The sequence below is a fragment of the Aulostomus chinensis genome, chromosome 12 (assembly GCF_037954235.1).
Source record: "Aulostomus chinensis isolate RoL2024-O1b breed Wild chromosome 12, RoL_Achi_v1.0, whole genome shotgun sequence".
Classification (NCBI taxonomy): Eukaryota; Metazoa; Chordata; class Actinopteri; order Syngnathiformes; family Aulostomidae; genus Aulostomus; species Aulostomus chinensis.
The window spans coordinates 28,950,765-28,966,571 of NC_141331.1; the positions used below are offsets into that span (position 1 = coordinate 28,950,765).

General features: G+C 49.8%; 3 protein-coding genes and 1 long non-coding RNA gene across 9 annotated transcripts in view; 2 read left to right on the forward strand and 2 right to left on the reverse strand.

Annotated features, from left to right (window-relative positions):
- The window catches only part of LOC147252687 (abl interactor 2-like), a 50,835-nt gene extending 46,776 nt beyond the window's left edge, over nt 1-4,059 (forward strand). For 4 of the 5 annotated variants that reach the window (XM_086221057.1, XM_086221059.1, XM_086221058.1 and 1 more), the window contains one exon: nt 2,065-4,055. In XM_086221057.1, the coding sequence (XP_086077183.1) occupies nt 2,065-2,240 (176 nt within the window). In that variant the 3' untranslated portion in view covers nt 2,241-4,055. Of the gene's footprint in view, nt 1-2,064 lie in introns of all 5 variants that reach the window. The other variant, XR_015118789.1, reaches the window with a different exon arrangement.
- Nucleotides 2,123-5,846, reverse strand: LOC147252689 (uncharacterized). Its single transcript, XR_015118791.1, has 4 exons — nt 5,155-5,846; nt 4,791-4,963; nt 3,946-4,181; nt 2,123-3,548 (listed from the first exon to the last, which is right to left on the reverse strand). It is a non-coding gene; the product is annotated as an uncharacterized LOC147252689 (long non-coding RNA).
- cnot11 (CCR4-NOT transcription complex, subunit 11) lies at nt 5,412-8,424 on the forward strand. Its single transcript, XM_086221061.1, has 7 exons — nt 5,412-6,075; nt 6,225-6,389; nt 6,592-6,744; nt 7,102-7,304; nt 7,472-7,674; nt 7,868-7,964; nt 8,036-8,424. Exons 1-7 carry the CDS (start codon nt 5,757-5,759, stop codon nt 8,231-8,233), a joined length of 1,338 nt encoding a protein of 445 aa, XP_086077187.1. The 5' UTR covers nt 5,412-5,756; the 3' UTR covers nt 8,234-8,424.
- An 869-nt stretch (nt 8,425-9,293) lies between these two features.
- Nucleotides 9,294-15,807, reverse strand: part of lcp1 (lymphocyte cytosolic protein 1 (L-plastin)) — a 25,203-nt gene continuing 18,689 nt past the window's right edge. The window contains exons 9-16 of one of the 2 annotated variants that reach the window (XM_086221056.1): nt 14,266-14,361; nt 13,791-13,986; nt 13,190-13,268; nt 12,306-12,420; nt 11,751-11,884; nt 10,944-11,064; nt 10,365-10,489; nt 9,294-10,018 (exon numbers count right to left, since the gene is read on the reverse strand). In XM_086221056.1, the coding sequence (XP_086077182.1) occupies nt 9,886-10,018; nt 10,365-10,489; nt 10,944-11,064; nt 11,751-11,884; nt 12,306-12,420; nt 13,190-13,268; nt 13,791-13,986; nt 14,266-14,361 (999 nt within the window). In that variant the 3' untranslated portion in view covers nt 9,294-9,885. Of the gene's footprint in view, nt 10,019-10,361; nt 10,490-10,858; nt 11,065-11,750; nt 11,885-12,305; nt 12,421-13,189; nt 13,269-13,790; nt 13,987-14,265; nt 14,362-15,807 lie in introns of those variants that run through there. The other variant, XR_015118788.1, reaches the window with a different exon arrangement.

The window sequence follows — 15,807 nt, forward strand, 5'->3', positions numbered from 1 at the left end:
CACATAGACATATACTACTTCACCCCGCTGACCATATATCGGGGCCAGCAGCCTCAGCAAGGAAGCCCAGACTGTCCTCTCCCAGCCACGTCCACCAGCTCTTCCGGGGGAATCCTGAGGCGTTCCCAGGCCATCCCAGAAATATAATCCCTCCAGCGTGTCCTGGGTCGGCCCCGAGGCCTCCTCCTGGTCAGGCATACCTGGAACACCTCCTGAGGGAGGCGTCCTCACCAGATACCTGAACCACCTCCACTGAGTCCTCTACCTGGAGGAGCAGCAGCTCTACTCTGAGTCCCTCCTGAAGGACTGAGCTTCTCACCCTGTCTCTAAGGGAGATTCCAGCCTCCCTGAGGAGGAAACTCATTTCGGCCGCTTGTATTCAGGATCTTGTTCTTTTGGTCATTACCCAGAGCTCATGACCACAGGTGAGGGTTGGAACCTAGATTTACTGGTAACGCCCTGTTCAGACTACACAACTTTTTTTGTCGGTGACACGTCCTGCTGTTCACACCACCTGACGATCAATGGGGCTGCTGTTCACACTACAAGATTTTTTGGTGGAGTGTTCAGACCACACGATTTTCCCCGTCAGTAGCCGTGGCCGACTGCCCAGCTGGCCAGGAAACTCTTGAAGGCACCGAACGCCCCTTTCATTGTAAACATGGACGAGGAGCAGAACGCAGCCCTCCAGGTCGTTTGTGCGCTACTATGTAGCAAACAAAACAAAAAAAGAGGAAGAGAGTGTGGGCAAAGGAATGGATTGGTAAATACGGACAGCATGAACTATCTGTTCTGCAGAGAGAAATGGAGGTAAAGTATAGATCAACACTTTTGAAGTAAAACAGCAGCTAGCAAGCTAGCTTGTAGCCTGTTATGTTGATGCACTTCAATAAAACTGCCCTTTTTTTCTTATCTCTACTTATAGATACATAAGTCGGGCTTCAAAGAGCTCTTTTCGTCAGGTTCGTGGTACCTCCCATGTCTGCTTTCATTGGCTGCAGCTCCGTTTACGTCACTGCGACAAGTCCTGGATATCTAGAAGTGCTAGATATCCACTTTTGTTGCCGATGTCGCATGCGACCTCCCTCCCTCCATTGTCTTCAAGCTGTTCATACCTTATTACTTTTGTCGCGGCGGTCGTTAGTGCCTCACCCCGATTTGGGGGAGGGAAGTCACCCACGGCTAAAATCGTGTAGTGTGAACTGGGCTTAAATCAAGAGCCTCGCCTTTTGGCTAAGCTCCCTCTTCACCACAACGGACTGGTTTAGCACCCGCATCACTGCAGACGCTGCCCCAATCCACCTGTCAATCTCCTGCTCCATCCTACCCTCACTCGTGAACAAGACCCAGAGATACTTCAGAGACGACACCCTCCCACCACCAAACTCAACCCCTCCACCACCCGGCTGCGCCTAGAAATTCTGTTCATAAAAGTTATGAACAGAACCGGTGACAAAGGGCAGCCACATGTTACAGATATTATTATTTTCAGTCCCATTACCTCTCAGGTCCTCAACGTTGTGACCGTGGTCACAGAAGTGGCGAGCCACAGGTGATGTCATGTCAGCCCATCTGTTGCTGTTTATGTCTTAACTGAACCTGGTTTTAACTTCCAACATGTACAGCCTATATAATGTGAATAATTAGCAGGCAGTGTGGCAGGTAATCAGGGATGTAGTTCTCCTCTAGTTTCCTGTGTGTGTCATACATGTGTCAGTCCTCATCAAGTGTCAGAAGCACATGCTCTCTAGGGCAGACTTCCCTAGGAAGTCTGCCTCACCAAGCCACACGTGTTACACATGAACAAAGGAGCCTGTTGGCTATAGATTTAATAACTCAACTGCTTGTATTACTATTTGAACAAGTCTTGCTATATTTGCAGTGACCTACTCTAATAAAAGTTCTGGGCTGCATAGAAATGAACTGACCTGAGAAAGTGGTGAAAACAGATTTGTCTTGACATACCTGCTGGTACCAGGTACTCCACCAATATTTTGTGTGTGTGTGTGTGTGTGTGTGTGTGTGTGTGTGTGTGTGTGTGTGTGTGTGTGTGTGTGTGTCCAGTGGTGGCGATCTACGACTACACAGCAGACAAGGAGGACGAGCTGTCATTTCAGGAAGGAGCGATCATCTACGTCATCAAAAAAAACGAGGACGGCTGGTTTGAGGGAGTGATGAACGCCACCACAGGCCTGTTCCCCGGAAACTATGTGGAGTCCATCATGCACTACGCCGACTGAGGGAACATGTGTGGGTGGCTCCGTGGCTCCTCCTTGTCTAAGTGTCTGGGTGCAGTAAGATCTGAACAGTACAGCAGTTTATCAGACAGTCAGTGTCAATCACAATGTTGAGCATCAGGTCACAGCTTCTTTCTCTCCTCTTCTTCCTACAAGCCTTGCATTGCTGTCGCATGTTGGTCATGTGCCCTTCCCTCCTTCTCAGCTCAACCAGTGAGAGAGATTAGTTCACCACTCCAACCCTTCTGCAGGCAATTAGCATCAGTTAAAGGAGGAGCAGAGCTGCAGAAGGTCAGAGAGGCTCTGAATTTGTTGGAATGTATTTCACCATCTTGATCTGTCAACTTGCTTTCTCAAAGCAAGACACACACACACACACAGAAATGAAAATAAGACCAATTTAAAAACAGAATCTGCTAAACTGCTGCTGACGATCACGAGGGGTCGGTTCCATCAAGTCATCTTCAGCCTCTTACAGGACAGCTACTCCAACCGGCTGGCAATGTGAACATGCTTGTAAAATAGGACTTCTCCAAAGACATCACCACTGTCTGACCTGCTGGGTTTGGCTCCAGCGTTTGAGCAACACCATGAAAACGACTGCACTGACTGGAGGCAAAATTATTCTCTTTTTTCACCTGTGAAACACATCTGAGCTTCTCCAGAGCTCTGCTGGCACTCCTCTGCTTCAGCCTGGATCCAGACTGTTCTCCCTGAACTCCTCGTAATGATGGAGGCAATCAGCCAGATGCTGGTTTTGTAGCCTAACCAGCTGCTGGATGCTCAGGCCGACAGCATCAAAGCTAACCCAGTGTCTCAAAGGCCAATTATTCACATGTCAGAAACATGACGAGATCCAGAGGAGGAAGAGAAGAGGAGCCACACTAAATTAGCTCTGGTGCATGTAAGCCTGCTGCAGGAGAAAGAAGCAGAATGGCACTGCCCCTGACTGAGTGAAGACAACTCTGTTCTGCAGATGGATGTTTGTCATTCTGGCAGTTGAGCCTCCTCGTCCCCCTCTGATGAGAGCCGAGGGGGCTCAGATGGCTAAAACCAGCAGACTTGAGGAGAAACCACAGTTAAAGCTACGATGACGCCGTCATTGGCTCTGGTTTGCAGTTTGAGCCTCTGTCATGCTGGTGCTCATGCTAACATCACTATGTCACCAGGGTAGTCTTGAGCAGAACCGTCTGGTCCTCCAACGCCTGCGTGACGAGGCCGTCCTGTCATTCACCATCAGCTCCAACAGACGTTATTGCCTCAGGTTTCCAGCGGCTCAGTTGGTTTCCTTCCACCACGACTCGCAGCATCCTGGTAACCCACCAGACCAGACAGGGAAGAGTTGCTCAGACATGTTCCTCTCAAAAGCTGAAGATGAACGAGCGTGTGGTTGTCGTCATGGTTTCGTGTGGATGTGAAGTGGACCTGACCCGTTTGATGGACATGTTGGACCTGTGTACAGTGTGTTTGCCTGCATGTCTGAACCATAACATTTCTCCTTTTATTGGTCTGTGGGTTCTCGTCCTCGCTGGTTGGAGGTTTCAGGCTGCAGTGACCCTTTAAGACTCACCCTGGGCTCGGACTCCAGGTGTGCCGTGTGTGTGTGTGTGTGTGTGTGTGTGTGTGTGTGTGTGTGTGTGTGTGTGTGTGTGTGAGAGAGTGAAGTGATAACATTGTCAGTTTGTGTTTTCCTGCAGTTTCCCTTTACCGTGTGCTGGTGAGTGACGGGTCCCGGCGGCTCCTCTTTCACCAGGAATCTGCTTCTCACTGTCGAACCGTCTCTGCTAGATGCTTCTAAAGAAGGTTGATGATGAAATTGTCAGGTGAGATAAGTCAGTCCAGATGTTCTCGACCCGGTCAGCAAGGATCTCAGTGTCTCCATCGCCATGCCTGACGCTCAGGACAGTTTGACACTCGTCACATTTTAGCAGACACTTGATCCATCTGTATTTCAGGACAAAAGACAACTGGTCACAAGAATTAACCACAAAATTCCCTCATGAGTCCGAGTGTTTACCATAGAGCTGAATGTTAGAGCAGTGAACAGCAGTACAGAAAAAGAAGATGACACCTGTGTCCACCCTCGGTGCCCCCCTACTGCCCTGAATCAGCCAATGGGACGCCTCAGAGGTTACTGTTGCTGCTGCTGTGGCCTCCCTCTCCAGCTCAGGTGTTGAAGACTCAAGCAGCCTTTCGGAACAGCATTGACACTAATGTGACATCATCAGTGTGCCTGCGAGGCTGGTATGTTTAGCTAATATCAGCTAGCCAGTGAACGTTAGCTAGTAGCCCACCAGATGCCTTGCAAATACCAAACTGAGAATTGAAGAAGCCGTTTGGATGGGAAACTGAAACAGTCCAGTGGACTACAACTGTGAAGACGTATTAACCTACTTTTTCAATGTGTGCGTTATGAGATAGTTAAATGTCAAAGTTAAAGAGAAAAGAAAGCCCTCAAAATGTGTTCAACAATCTTATTGAAAATCACTGCTGCCTGAACTATCGGCCATCTTCTTTGCTCAGAACAGTTGTGCAGATTCTGTTTGCCCACACAGGAAATAGAAGTTAGCTGACATGCAGGAGACAACATGCAACCCGTGTGAGCGCGGCTAGCATGTGCGTCTTCTCTGCTCCACGCCCCGGTCCTTCAGATGGTAGTAGGTCAGACTGCAGCAGCGTCCTGGTGAACGGGAAGGGTTCCTCAGAGGGACTCGAGTCCACGGCTCCTGTCACAAAGACGGTGATGTTTGTACCTCAGTGTTGCTACAAGCTGTGTGTCTTTACTCTTCTGAAGGTTCTTGGACTCCACACCAGAATAAACCCGTCTGAGGAAAGTGGGGTGTCGGTGTGGTTCGTCAGCAAACGTGTGGTGTTTTGGAATCATTGTGTCTGTCACACCGAGTCTAACCGCTATTACATGAGGTTCTTTCATCCTGGACTGGGTTCTGTATCTCATCGTGGCCTCTGGTCGGAGCTGCTCCATCATTGTGGGTAGATGGATGCAGTCAAGACAGTTGTGTTCTCTGTAGAACAGTGACTGAGGCATTAAACACCTGGGGCAGGCTTGTCCTGGTTCTTAGTGTCCACAGGTAAATAATGGCCCAGCTGGGCCTCGAGACGCGGGGGTTGCTCAGACCCGGTGCCGTGCCGCGGTCTGTCCAGATGGTGGCAGTAGCGCTTTCACTAACAGCCACCAAAGAAGAAGAGTCGAAGTTTAAACAACTAATGCGCCAGGCCTCTGTGCGTGTGTCTGTGTGGTGAAACTGGAGCAGTACTCTTGCAAACCGGGGTGTTGGAGTCGGTTCGTGTCTGCGGGTCGGCCCGACTGTTATGCGGTCACCGAGGACTGAGACCGCGGGACAGCCTCGTTTCGTCCGGACTCAGCCGCGAGTGTGCCGCTAAGCTAGCTGGCTGCTAACTGCGCCCCGGGACTCGCCGCCTCTAATCCGCGGGCATGAATTAGCTCCGCGTCGCGAATTAGACGGCACCGGGCTGCAGTAAGTAAACTCTGGCGCGACCATGACCCTGGCCCCGAAGGAGCTGTCCAACCTGCTCAGCATCATCTCGGAAGAGGCCTGCACCAACACCTTCGAGAGCCTCTCCACTCACTTCCATCACTACTTCGGCAAGGCGGAGCACTTCAGGGTGGGTTCGGTGCTCGTCATGCTGCTGCAACAGCCGGACCTGCTGCCCAGCTCCCCGCAGCGCCTCACCGCGCTCTACCTGCTCTGGGAGATGTACCGCACCGAGCCGCTGGCCGCCAACCCCTTCGCAGCGGTGTTCGCCCACCTGCTGAATCCCGCACCTGCCGGGGAGGAGCCGGAGAAGGTGCTGTCAGGTGGGTCAGGATGTGTGTCAAGTTGTTAATTCAGATGGCGGTTACAGAGGCTCCCTGAACCGACACAGAACCGAGAGAAGACGTCAGCAGGTGAGTAGGAACTAATGGCATGTGGAACCGACCAACATGTGATCATGTGACGTCTCCAGGTTTCCTGCCCCCCATCACCCAGCCAGAGAAGTTCTTCCTGTCCCAGCTGATGTTGGCGCCCCCCCGGGATCTCTTCAAGAAGACGCCGCGGCAGGTGTCCTGCATGGACATCGGCAACATGCCTCAGTCCATTGACATCAGTGGGCTGCAGCTGGCCCTGGCAGGTCAGACTCCACCCACCACTCACCTGGTACCGTTTCAGTGACGTCACGGTTAGGAACAGACATGTCTTTGTGTTGGACAGCTGAGTTCATAACAGCTCCTGTAGCTTCAGGCTCACATGCAAGTGGATGTCCAGCAGTGTGTGTGTGAGTGTGTGCGTGCTTTCATGTCTGTAAGTCAGCAGTGTGTGTGTGTGTGTTTCAGAGCGCCAGTCAGAGCTGCCCACCCAGAGCAAGGCCAGCTTCCCCAGCATCCTCAACGACCCGGATCCAGACTCCTCCAACTCTGGCTTCGACAGCTCGGTGGCCAATCAGATCATAGAGTCGCTGGTGACAGGGCCCCGCCCTCCACTGGAGAGTGAGTGTTTCACGCCATATGAAGCTGCACAGTCGGCAAACACAGGGCAAACGGCAACAGTGTGGCAAACATTCAGGTGAAGTGTTTCCTGCATCAGCCTCAGTAACCCTCCACTATGAGGTCACCATGGAACCAACCGACTAACACCAGGCCCCGGAGGTCCATGGCAAGACCTCCCTAGAGGGACTGGGTCTTACATAGAGGTCTTTCTAGCAGCAGCACAGTGACATCACACATTAACCAACCCGTCCAATCAGGAGACAGAAGCCGCTCCTCCTGCTCTCAACATTTGCAGCTCAGGGACTTGCATAGCCCGTCAAGGTTACCAACTCTGATGACCCCTCCTGCCCTCCCCAGGTCACTTCCGCCCTGAGTTCATCCGGCCGCCGCCACCTCTCCACGTGTGTGAGGATGAGCTGGCGTGGTTGAACCCCACCGAGCCGGATCACAGCGTCCAGTGGGATCGCTCCATGTGTGTGAAGAACAGCACCGGCATGGAGATCAAACGCATCATGGCCAAGGCCTTCAAGAGTCCTCTGTCGGCCCAGCAGCAGTCTCAGGTGAGCGTAGCTGAGACCGCACACACAGGAAGCACTCATGGCTGTGAAACGTCCAGATAACCGGGAAATGTCTGGTAAGGATGCTCACCTTTTGTGTGTGTGTGTGTGTCTGTGTGTGTGTCTGTGTCTGTGTCTGTGTGTGTGTGTGCATGCGTGGGGGGGGGCAGCTGCTGGCTGAGCTGGAGAAGGATCCAAAGCTGGTTTATCACATCGGTCTGTCCCCGGCAAAGCTGCCGGACCTGGTGGAGAACAACCCTCTGGTGGCCATCGAGATGCTGCTGAAGCTGATGCAGAGCAGCCAGATCACCGAGTATTTCTCCGTGCTGGTCAACATGGACATGTCGCTGCACTCCATGGAGGTGGTCAACAGGTGCTTCAGTGTGAATGTGACCGGCCGTCCAGCCTGCTGGACACCTCTAAAGCAGAAGCTGCTGCATTAGAAACTGTGTTTATTTAGTTCAGGAAGTTTGAGCGAGAACGCTGGGGGTGTCATTGATCACTCGTAACTCTTGACGGACAAGTCGCCGTGTGACTGATGTCAGCTGATGTCGCCTTCTCCTCAGACTGACCACAGCGGTGGACCTGCCGCCAGAGTTCATCCACCTTTACATCTCCAACTGCATCTCCACCTGTGAACAGATCAAAGACAAGTACATGCAGGTATGATCCAAGCCCTTCCCCCACTATTCCTGTCTCTGGTCTCCTGTACTCATGTGGACCTTCTTCTGCAGAATCGTCTGGTCCGTCTGGTCTGCGTCTTCCTCCAGTCCCTGATCCGGAACAAGATCATCAATGTGCAGGACCTTTTTATCGAGGTCCAGGCCTTCTGTATTGAGTTCAGTCGCATCCGTGAGGCCGCTGGCCTCTTCCGCCTCCTCAAGACCCTGGACACGAGCGAGAACCCTGCTGAGGCCAAACCTGCCAAATAGTGAGCCCATAGAAATACTGCAGACAGTATGTGCAGAGGAGGGGCTCCTGTAGCCCCGCCCACTTTGTTTAGAGGGGTTTGATCACCACAGACTGAGAATGAACACTGTAAAGGTGCTCCGTCTGAACTTGGTCACCTGTTCGTTTCCTTATTTCCCTCCAGTTTTCTTCAATTAAACATTCTGTGTCTCCAGGTGGTTTGTGCATTGTTACTCTTCAGCAGGTCATTTGCTGACCCTCCTCATCCTTGCTGATGCTCATGGGTACCTCTGCTGACCATGCCCACACTGGTCCTGGCTGCTAGCTATTATAATATAGGGTGCAGGACAGCGTCCCTACCACATCTGCCAGCACCTGTAAACATCACGAGTCACCACCTGGTGACAACAACCAGGCAGCTCCGTGTTGACTCAGATTTCTGTTTGTTGTCCTGTGGAAAAGTCCTGATTCTTTTATTGGTCAAAAATTGCGTGGACCTTAATTTTTGTGCTTCAAGGTCAGTTCAGACCAAAGACCCCGGTGAGATGCATGCCAGCAGCAGTGTGAGGTCTGTTGTGGCTGTCGGCCCTCAGACGGATGACAGGAACCAGTAGGCTGGAGGTCTCGGCTGCTCAGCCATCAGGTGCCATGTAAATCTTCCAGGTTTTCATATTAAGAGTTTTATTGTTTAAACACATTTGCCTTCATCATCAAACGGCCCCTTTTATGAATTGACATGAAACAATGGAAGTGAAACGCCTGCTGGTGAACCTGCAGCTCATCTCATGGAGAAGCAGTAAGAATGAACTAGGACAACAAGGGAAGAATCAGATCAAAGCTGAAGCCTAAGACTCAGATCTCTGAAGAGCAGCAGAGAGAAGACAGTTGTCCCTGTGGAACTCCAGCAGGCCTTTATTCTCTCATGGGCGGCATGGCTCAGGGGTAGAGTGGCCGTCTAGCAACCAAAGGGTCGCTGGTTCGATCCTGGACCCCGGTGACCATGTCCATGTGTCCTTGAGCAAGATACTGAACCCATAATTGCTCCTGATGAGTAGGTTGGCGCCTTGCATGGCAGCCTCCACCATCAGTGAGTGAGTGTGTGTGTGAACGGGTGAATGAGACGACACTGTAAAGAGCTTTGAGTACCGCTAAGGTAGAAAAGCGCTCTATAAAACTGAGTCCAATTGAGTCATGGAACAACGAGAACTGTTAAGACTGTCGACGTGGTGTTGATGACTGGTGAATTCTCTGACCACCCTTGAGGACCTGGTGAACCGCACTTGTTACACACTTTAATCACTAGAGTCACAACGTTCTGCTTTGGCCCTGTGATTCAGCGTTTGAAGGCAGAAGTTACTCATCTGACTTTTAGTTTTTAAATTATTTCTTTATTGAGGAGAGAAAAGTTTGAGCTCATCAACATGGATGCAGTTGAGTTCTGTGGCTTTATTTCTGAGGGCTTCACCTTTGACTGGATGTCAGATTATTTCTGCCCAACCTGCAGGTCTGCAGGATGTTTCTATCCGCCATCTTTGAAGAATCATGTTGACAAACTGGACTAAATGAAGCTTCGCTGACAGCCGTGCTGGTGATTCACACTGATGAAAAATAAATGCAGTTGACTTCACAAAGAGAACCAGCTTGTGGTCCGTGTCCCCGGTGGGTGCCTCCACTTTCAGACTCGCTTCATGCCTCGAGCCATCAGGCAGGCGAACACCGTCATCACCATCTTGGGTTTCACCTCCACCAGGTCCTCAGGCAGCGCGTACACCCGGGCACCAATTTTCCTCGCCATGGAGATGGCGTACCTAGAAATACATTGGCAACATTTATTCTTGGATGTGGTGATTCTGAGTTCATCTTCATCAGTTTTACTGTCATCTACAGTATTGAGGGTCCAAGTGTGTTCACGTCTTCTGGGTACTGCGTACAAACATGTACTTTGCTGCCAGAAAGGAGGTGAACCAGCTATCGACTGATGGCTAAATGACTCTTAAGGGACATGACCCCTGCTTCCTCAACTCTGACTGGGAAATCACAGGAGACACAAAGCCACTGATGGTGGCTCTGATCCACATGGTGCCGGTCCACCGTTACGGGCCACTCATCAGGCAGAAGCAACCCGGTGAGACTAGAACGTGACCCTGGACCTACTTTGCGTTGTTGAGTTTTTCATCTTCAGTCAGCTCTTCTATCTTCAGCAGGTCGTATCGAATCGATCCAGGCTGGATGGCATCAATCAGGTCCAGGACTGGCATACTGCTGCTGATGGACCCATCCTACACACGCACAGACACGGTGATGACGGCAATCAAACTAAAAGTACACAGCGAAATCTACAGCTGGAAGAGGACGCAGGTCAGAGTCAAGGGCTTCTTCCCCGTATTTGTAGTTCTAAATCCCAGTGACATCATACGACAGGACTACATCAATTCTGACTGGGGACTCAGAGGACATGATCTTCATTCTCATATTTACACTTGTTTTTGCCTAGAATGAGATTTGAAGTGCTTCTCAGGTTCATGATTGGACTGTGACTCAGATCTTTGTGCTAAGCTAAGCTAACAACCTTTACTGTTAACTCCATATTGACCCACTGACTGGAAAGCAATAATGACCTATTCCTTTAAAGAGAAAACTCCACCCACTTCCATGTCTTCCACTTCGTTTGTAGACGATAACGTCATGGAGTCACATGATTCCTCAGCAACTGTAACTCAGCCAATAAGCTACCTTGAAGCTGGAGATGGTGGCTTTGCCGGCTTGTGTGAGTGTGGTGTTGACCCAGGCCACAATGGTGTCATCTGTCACTTTCTGGCCATTGCCCAACTCCTCCAGGATGTTCAGGGTGTACCTGAGGGCCAGACAGCCAGGTTAACACACAGCTGTTGTATAGCTCCGACGTGCTCCGCCATCTTAGCTCCTTAAAGGTCACATGCTCATTGCTGGGTGTGTGTCATAGATGTTGACATGCTCACATGTCACAAACACGCAAGGTCATTTTGTCTACATGCTAACACACACTAAACTGTGTTCTAGTTAGCTCTCCAGTCCAAGTGTTGGTGGGTCACTAACCATCCAACTGTATTAAGAAGACCTGGGTTATACCAGATGACCTTGGGAGTTTCGCTGCTGTTAGCCATCAGTCTCCTTCAGCTTCAAGCTAAATATATGTAGCTGGCTCTTCCTGCATTCTATGCTGTTGCAGGATGTGCTGCTGATGGAGAATTGTTGGGTGGAGGTTCATTGAAGGAGGGAGGTGCTGGACCTGCTCCACTTGGACAGAGTCAGGACAGAACTTTGGTTGGGGTTTGGTGCCAAACAAATAAACCTGACCTGACTCTGTGACCTACTACTTCTACTACTACTACTACTACTACTACTACTACGACTGCTACTACCACAGTATGATCCAACACAGGTAAATAGAGGAGGATGTGTGTGTGCTACAACTACAACTACTACTACTACTACTACTACTACTACTACTACTACTACTACTACTGCATATACTCAGTGTGTTGTGTGGTCAGAGCTCACCTCCTCATCAGCTGCCAGAGGAGAGCGAGGGTGAGGGTTCGGTTCCCAGCGTTCAGGTCCTGACCCGCGATGCCCACCAGAGAGAACTTGGCCTCCTTCTTGCCCAGCTCTACCGCATAGTTACAGTTCTCCAGCTGGGACAGAAGTTAGGAAGTTGGCTTACATCTGTCATGTGACTTGGTGGTCATGGCAGGATGGAACTCATTCTGAGGCAAATTCACGCGTCTCATCTAGAAAAGCTGCTTGTCAAGCTTCTTTACCACATTTAAACCCAGTTTCTGACTCTAAGGCGTCTCGACTGAACGTCTTTGTGGATCCGACCCCACAGATTTAGATTTTGCTTCCCTGCTCCAAATTGAGTTCTTCCTCGTTCCTCTTAGCCTGAGAACGTTTGGAGTCGATCCTGCTGCAGTATGATGCATCCGCCATTGGGATGAGCAGATAATTCAAATACAGATACAGGTACTGACATGAAGTACTTTTGTAGTAACCACCAGTGTAAGTCCTATGTGGAAAATCAGAATGTTTTCATTAGTGCGTCTGATGACATGGTACCTTCTTCATGTTGCTGCCCAGTTTGGGGTAGGGGGGCTTGTTGACTCGTTCCCAGTCCACTGGAACCTTGATCTTCTCATACAACTGGAAGATCACCAGGGCGTCATCGATGTCTCTGGAACACATGTTCACGTGGACATGCTCATCAACCCACGACACAGCAGGTCAGTGTTGCATTGTCATGTGAAACACAACCAAACAACACTTAGAAGGTTTGTTTGATGCTCCTAGATTTGTGTTCAACACGAGACTGGAGCAAGATGATAGTTAGCTTAGCCTAGCCTAGCTTAGCTCAGCTTGCCCTCAATATGAGGAAAGGTAACCGAGTACAGTCAACAGCACAACTCCATTACACAGGTCAAACAGCCAGATCAAGGCCATGTTCTCAGCAGTGAGCCTTAGGCTAAGCTACTGTAGCATTGATGGTGGCCAATAGAGGAACAGCAATGCTTGTGGGACCGCACGCTGAGAGAATGATGTCACCTGCTGGCGCTGCTTGATAGAGACATTTTCCAGAGAAAGTCTTCACATCTTCTCAAAATGACCTTTATGACCTCTCCATTCAGAGCATCACAGGATGTGATGATTCAGTTTGACGAGTCTGGATCAGTTAGACTGTCAAACGGTTGACACACTGGTGTACTACTGGCTCCCCCCTTCCTGTTTTCAGTAAACACTCACTGACTGTTGCCTCCCCATGATTTGAGTAATATTAGGTGTAAAGCCATTTTCAGTTGAAGCGAAGCTAGAGACCAGACCTGACGGGCAGGTATCCTACTGTCAGCAGATCCCCTCGTGGACTCGTCTCTGTCCGGCACCGTCAGCTCCGCTTAGGCGGCCTTGTTGATGGAGTTTAAGAGGAAAGCACCGTTGTGTTCACTTACGTGTAGAGGTGGTTGACACGAGGGTTGACCCCCAATGAGTTCATCCAGTTCCTGAATGTTCTCTCCTCCCGGGTCTCACCTGCAGGAGGACAAGAACAGTGAGGGACCTTCAGTAAGGGGAAGGGTTTTCAGTGAGGAGGGGCTTGATTGTAAGGAGTAAAAGACGATTAAAGAAGTGGTCGTAACCATGGTGACATAAGTCATTGGTTCTTTGACTGTCATTTTGAGACCCTGAGTGTGGCATCGCCGTCTTGATTTTGAAGCTGAAAGTGACTGTATTGGGACCAAAGGCTAGAGCTGGAAAGCAGTGTGAGACCTCTGCCTGACTGACAGCTCCCCATGTTGATCAGACAGCAGTTATCATCATTACACCTGGACATCCTGCTGTGTGAAAGAGAGGCCCATCCCCGTTGAATGAGGCCAGGAATCAAATGAGAAGAAGAGGGCACAATCTCTTACACCTCCTCTTGGAACCAGCTGAGTCCCCCTGCTGGCCGTGGGAGGAATGCAGGTTTAAGACCTGGAAGGTTCCTGTGTGTTTTCCATCATGAAGACCATCAGGACAGGATGAGACAAAGCCTACTTTCCCTGGGAACATCACCTTCGATGGAGCTCCAGTCGATTTCCTGGTTCTCGGGTTTCTTCAGAGCAGGGTACTTGTTGAAAAGATTGGCAACAAATGCTAGATTGAGTTTGGGGTTGCCTCGGACAACATCTGTTGCCGTGACAAACTGTCTGCATCCCAGCTTGTCAGCCTGCTCCAGCATGCACTCAGCCCGCTTCAGGTCCTCTATCTCCTGCAGAGACACACAAGGCCCATGTTGCCATGGCAACCAATCAAATGGCTTCCACCTCTTTAGGGAAACAGACTCTTCATGTTTATCTTGCATGTCACTTTTGCATGTTCTCTCAGAGGAACCAATCTGGTCAATCAAACCACACCATGACGGACGGAGAGTTGTTACCTGACCTCTTTGTTTAAACGATGATAGATAGTCTGGTTGGAAATGGCTGTATTAAGCCATACTTGCCGTTACCATCAGTAACCACAGTCAGCACGATTCACGGAGGCTCACCCTGATGCCTGACATTTCGATGGCGATGGAGGGGATTCCCTCCTCATCTCCTTTGGGGGCCACCTGATTCAGAAGATTGTAGTAGGCTTTTGAGTCCTGCAACACACAGTTGGGAATGTTAGTGCAGATGGAGACAACTGAAGCCGTCTGCAGGACCTTTAGCTGCAAACATTAGCTGTTAACAGTAGCTGCCTTCATTAGTTACCAACATTAGCAACCGGCATTGGCAGCCAACTTTAGCCACCAACATTTGCCGCCAACATTAGCTTCCTACATCAGCCACAAATATTAGCTGCTATCATTGGCTCCCAACATTACTCATGAACATTAGCTGCCAACATTAGTCATGAACATTAGCTCCCAAGATTAGCTGCCATCACTGGCTGCCAACATTACCCATGAACATTAGCTACCAACATTAGCTACCGACATTAGCGGCCAACTTTAGCTACCAACATTTACCACCAAAATTAGCTTCCTACATCAGCTGTAAACATTAGCTGCCATCACTGGCTGCCAACATTACCAACATTTGCTGCCAACATTATCCATGAACATTAGCTACCAACATTAGCTTCAATCATTGGCTGCCAACATTTGTTACCAACATGAGTAATCAACATTAGCTGCAAACATGAGCAACCAACATTAGTAACCCACATTTGTCGGCAACATTAGTTACCAGCATTAGCTGCCAATATTAGCAACCAACATTAGCTGCCTACATTAGCCACCAACATTAGCTCCCAACTTTAGTTACCATTACCAATTAGTTACATTAGCTTCTTACATTAGCCGCAAACACTACCTGCCAACAATAGGTATTAACATAATCGCCCAACATTAGTTACCAACATCCATCCATCCATTTTCTTCCGCTAATTCTGTTAAGAGTCGCGGGGGGGAGGAGCCTATCCCAGCAGCTACGGGTGAGAGGCGGGGTTCACCCTGGACAGGTCGCCAGTCCATGGCAGGGCCAACACATATAGACAGACAACCACTCACACTCACATTCATACCTACGGTCAATTTAGAGTCTCCAGTCAGCCTAGTCCCCAATTGCATGTCTTTGGACAGTGGGAGGAAGCTGGAGGAAAGTTTTCGTCACTGCTGTTGCAGGATGTGCTTGCTCATGGAGAATTGTTGGGTGTAAATTCATCGAAGGAATTTGGCACAAGACCTGCTCTACTTGTTAAGTGTCATGAGATAACTTTTGTTGAGATTTGGCGCTATAGAAATAAAATTGACTTGATTTGAGTACACGGAGAGAACTCACGCAGGCACGGGAAAAACATGCAAACTCCACACAGAAAGATCCTGCGCGCCCAAGCCGAGACTCGAACCTGAAAGCTTCTTGCTGTGAGGCAGCAGTGCTAACCACTACACCACCATGCCACCAGTTACAAACAAATGCAAACAAAATTAGTGGCCAAATTTAACTACCAACATCTGCACCCAAAATAATCTGCCAATTTAAGCTAACATTTGCCGCCAACAGTAGTTACTGTCATTGGCCTTCAAAATTAGTTACCAACATTAGCT

Bases quoted from the DNA above. Each gene is read 5' to 3' on its own strand.
- cnot11 (XM_086221061.1), top strand. From the start codon at position 5,757: ATGACCCTGGCCCCGAAGGAGCTGTCCAACCTGCTCAGCATCATCTCG. The intron at 6,390-6,591 runs GTCAGACTCCAC...TGTGTGTTTCAG, and splicing joins GCTGCAGCTGGCCCTGGCAG to AGCGCCAGTCAGAGCTGCCC. The intron at 7,965-8,035 runs GTATGATCCAAG...CTTCTTCTGCAG, and splicing joins TCAAAGACAAGTACATGCAG to AATCGTCTGGTCCGTCTGGT.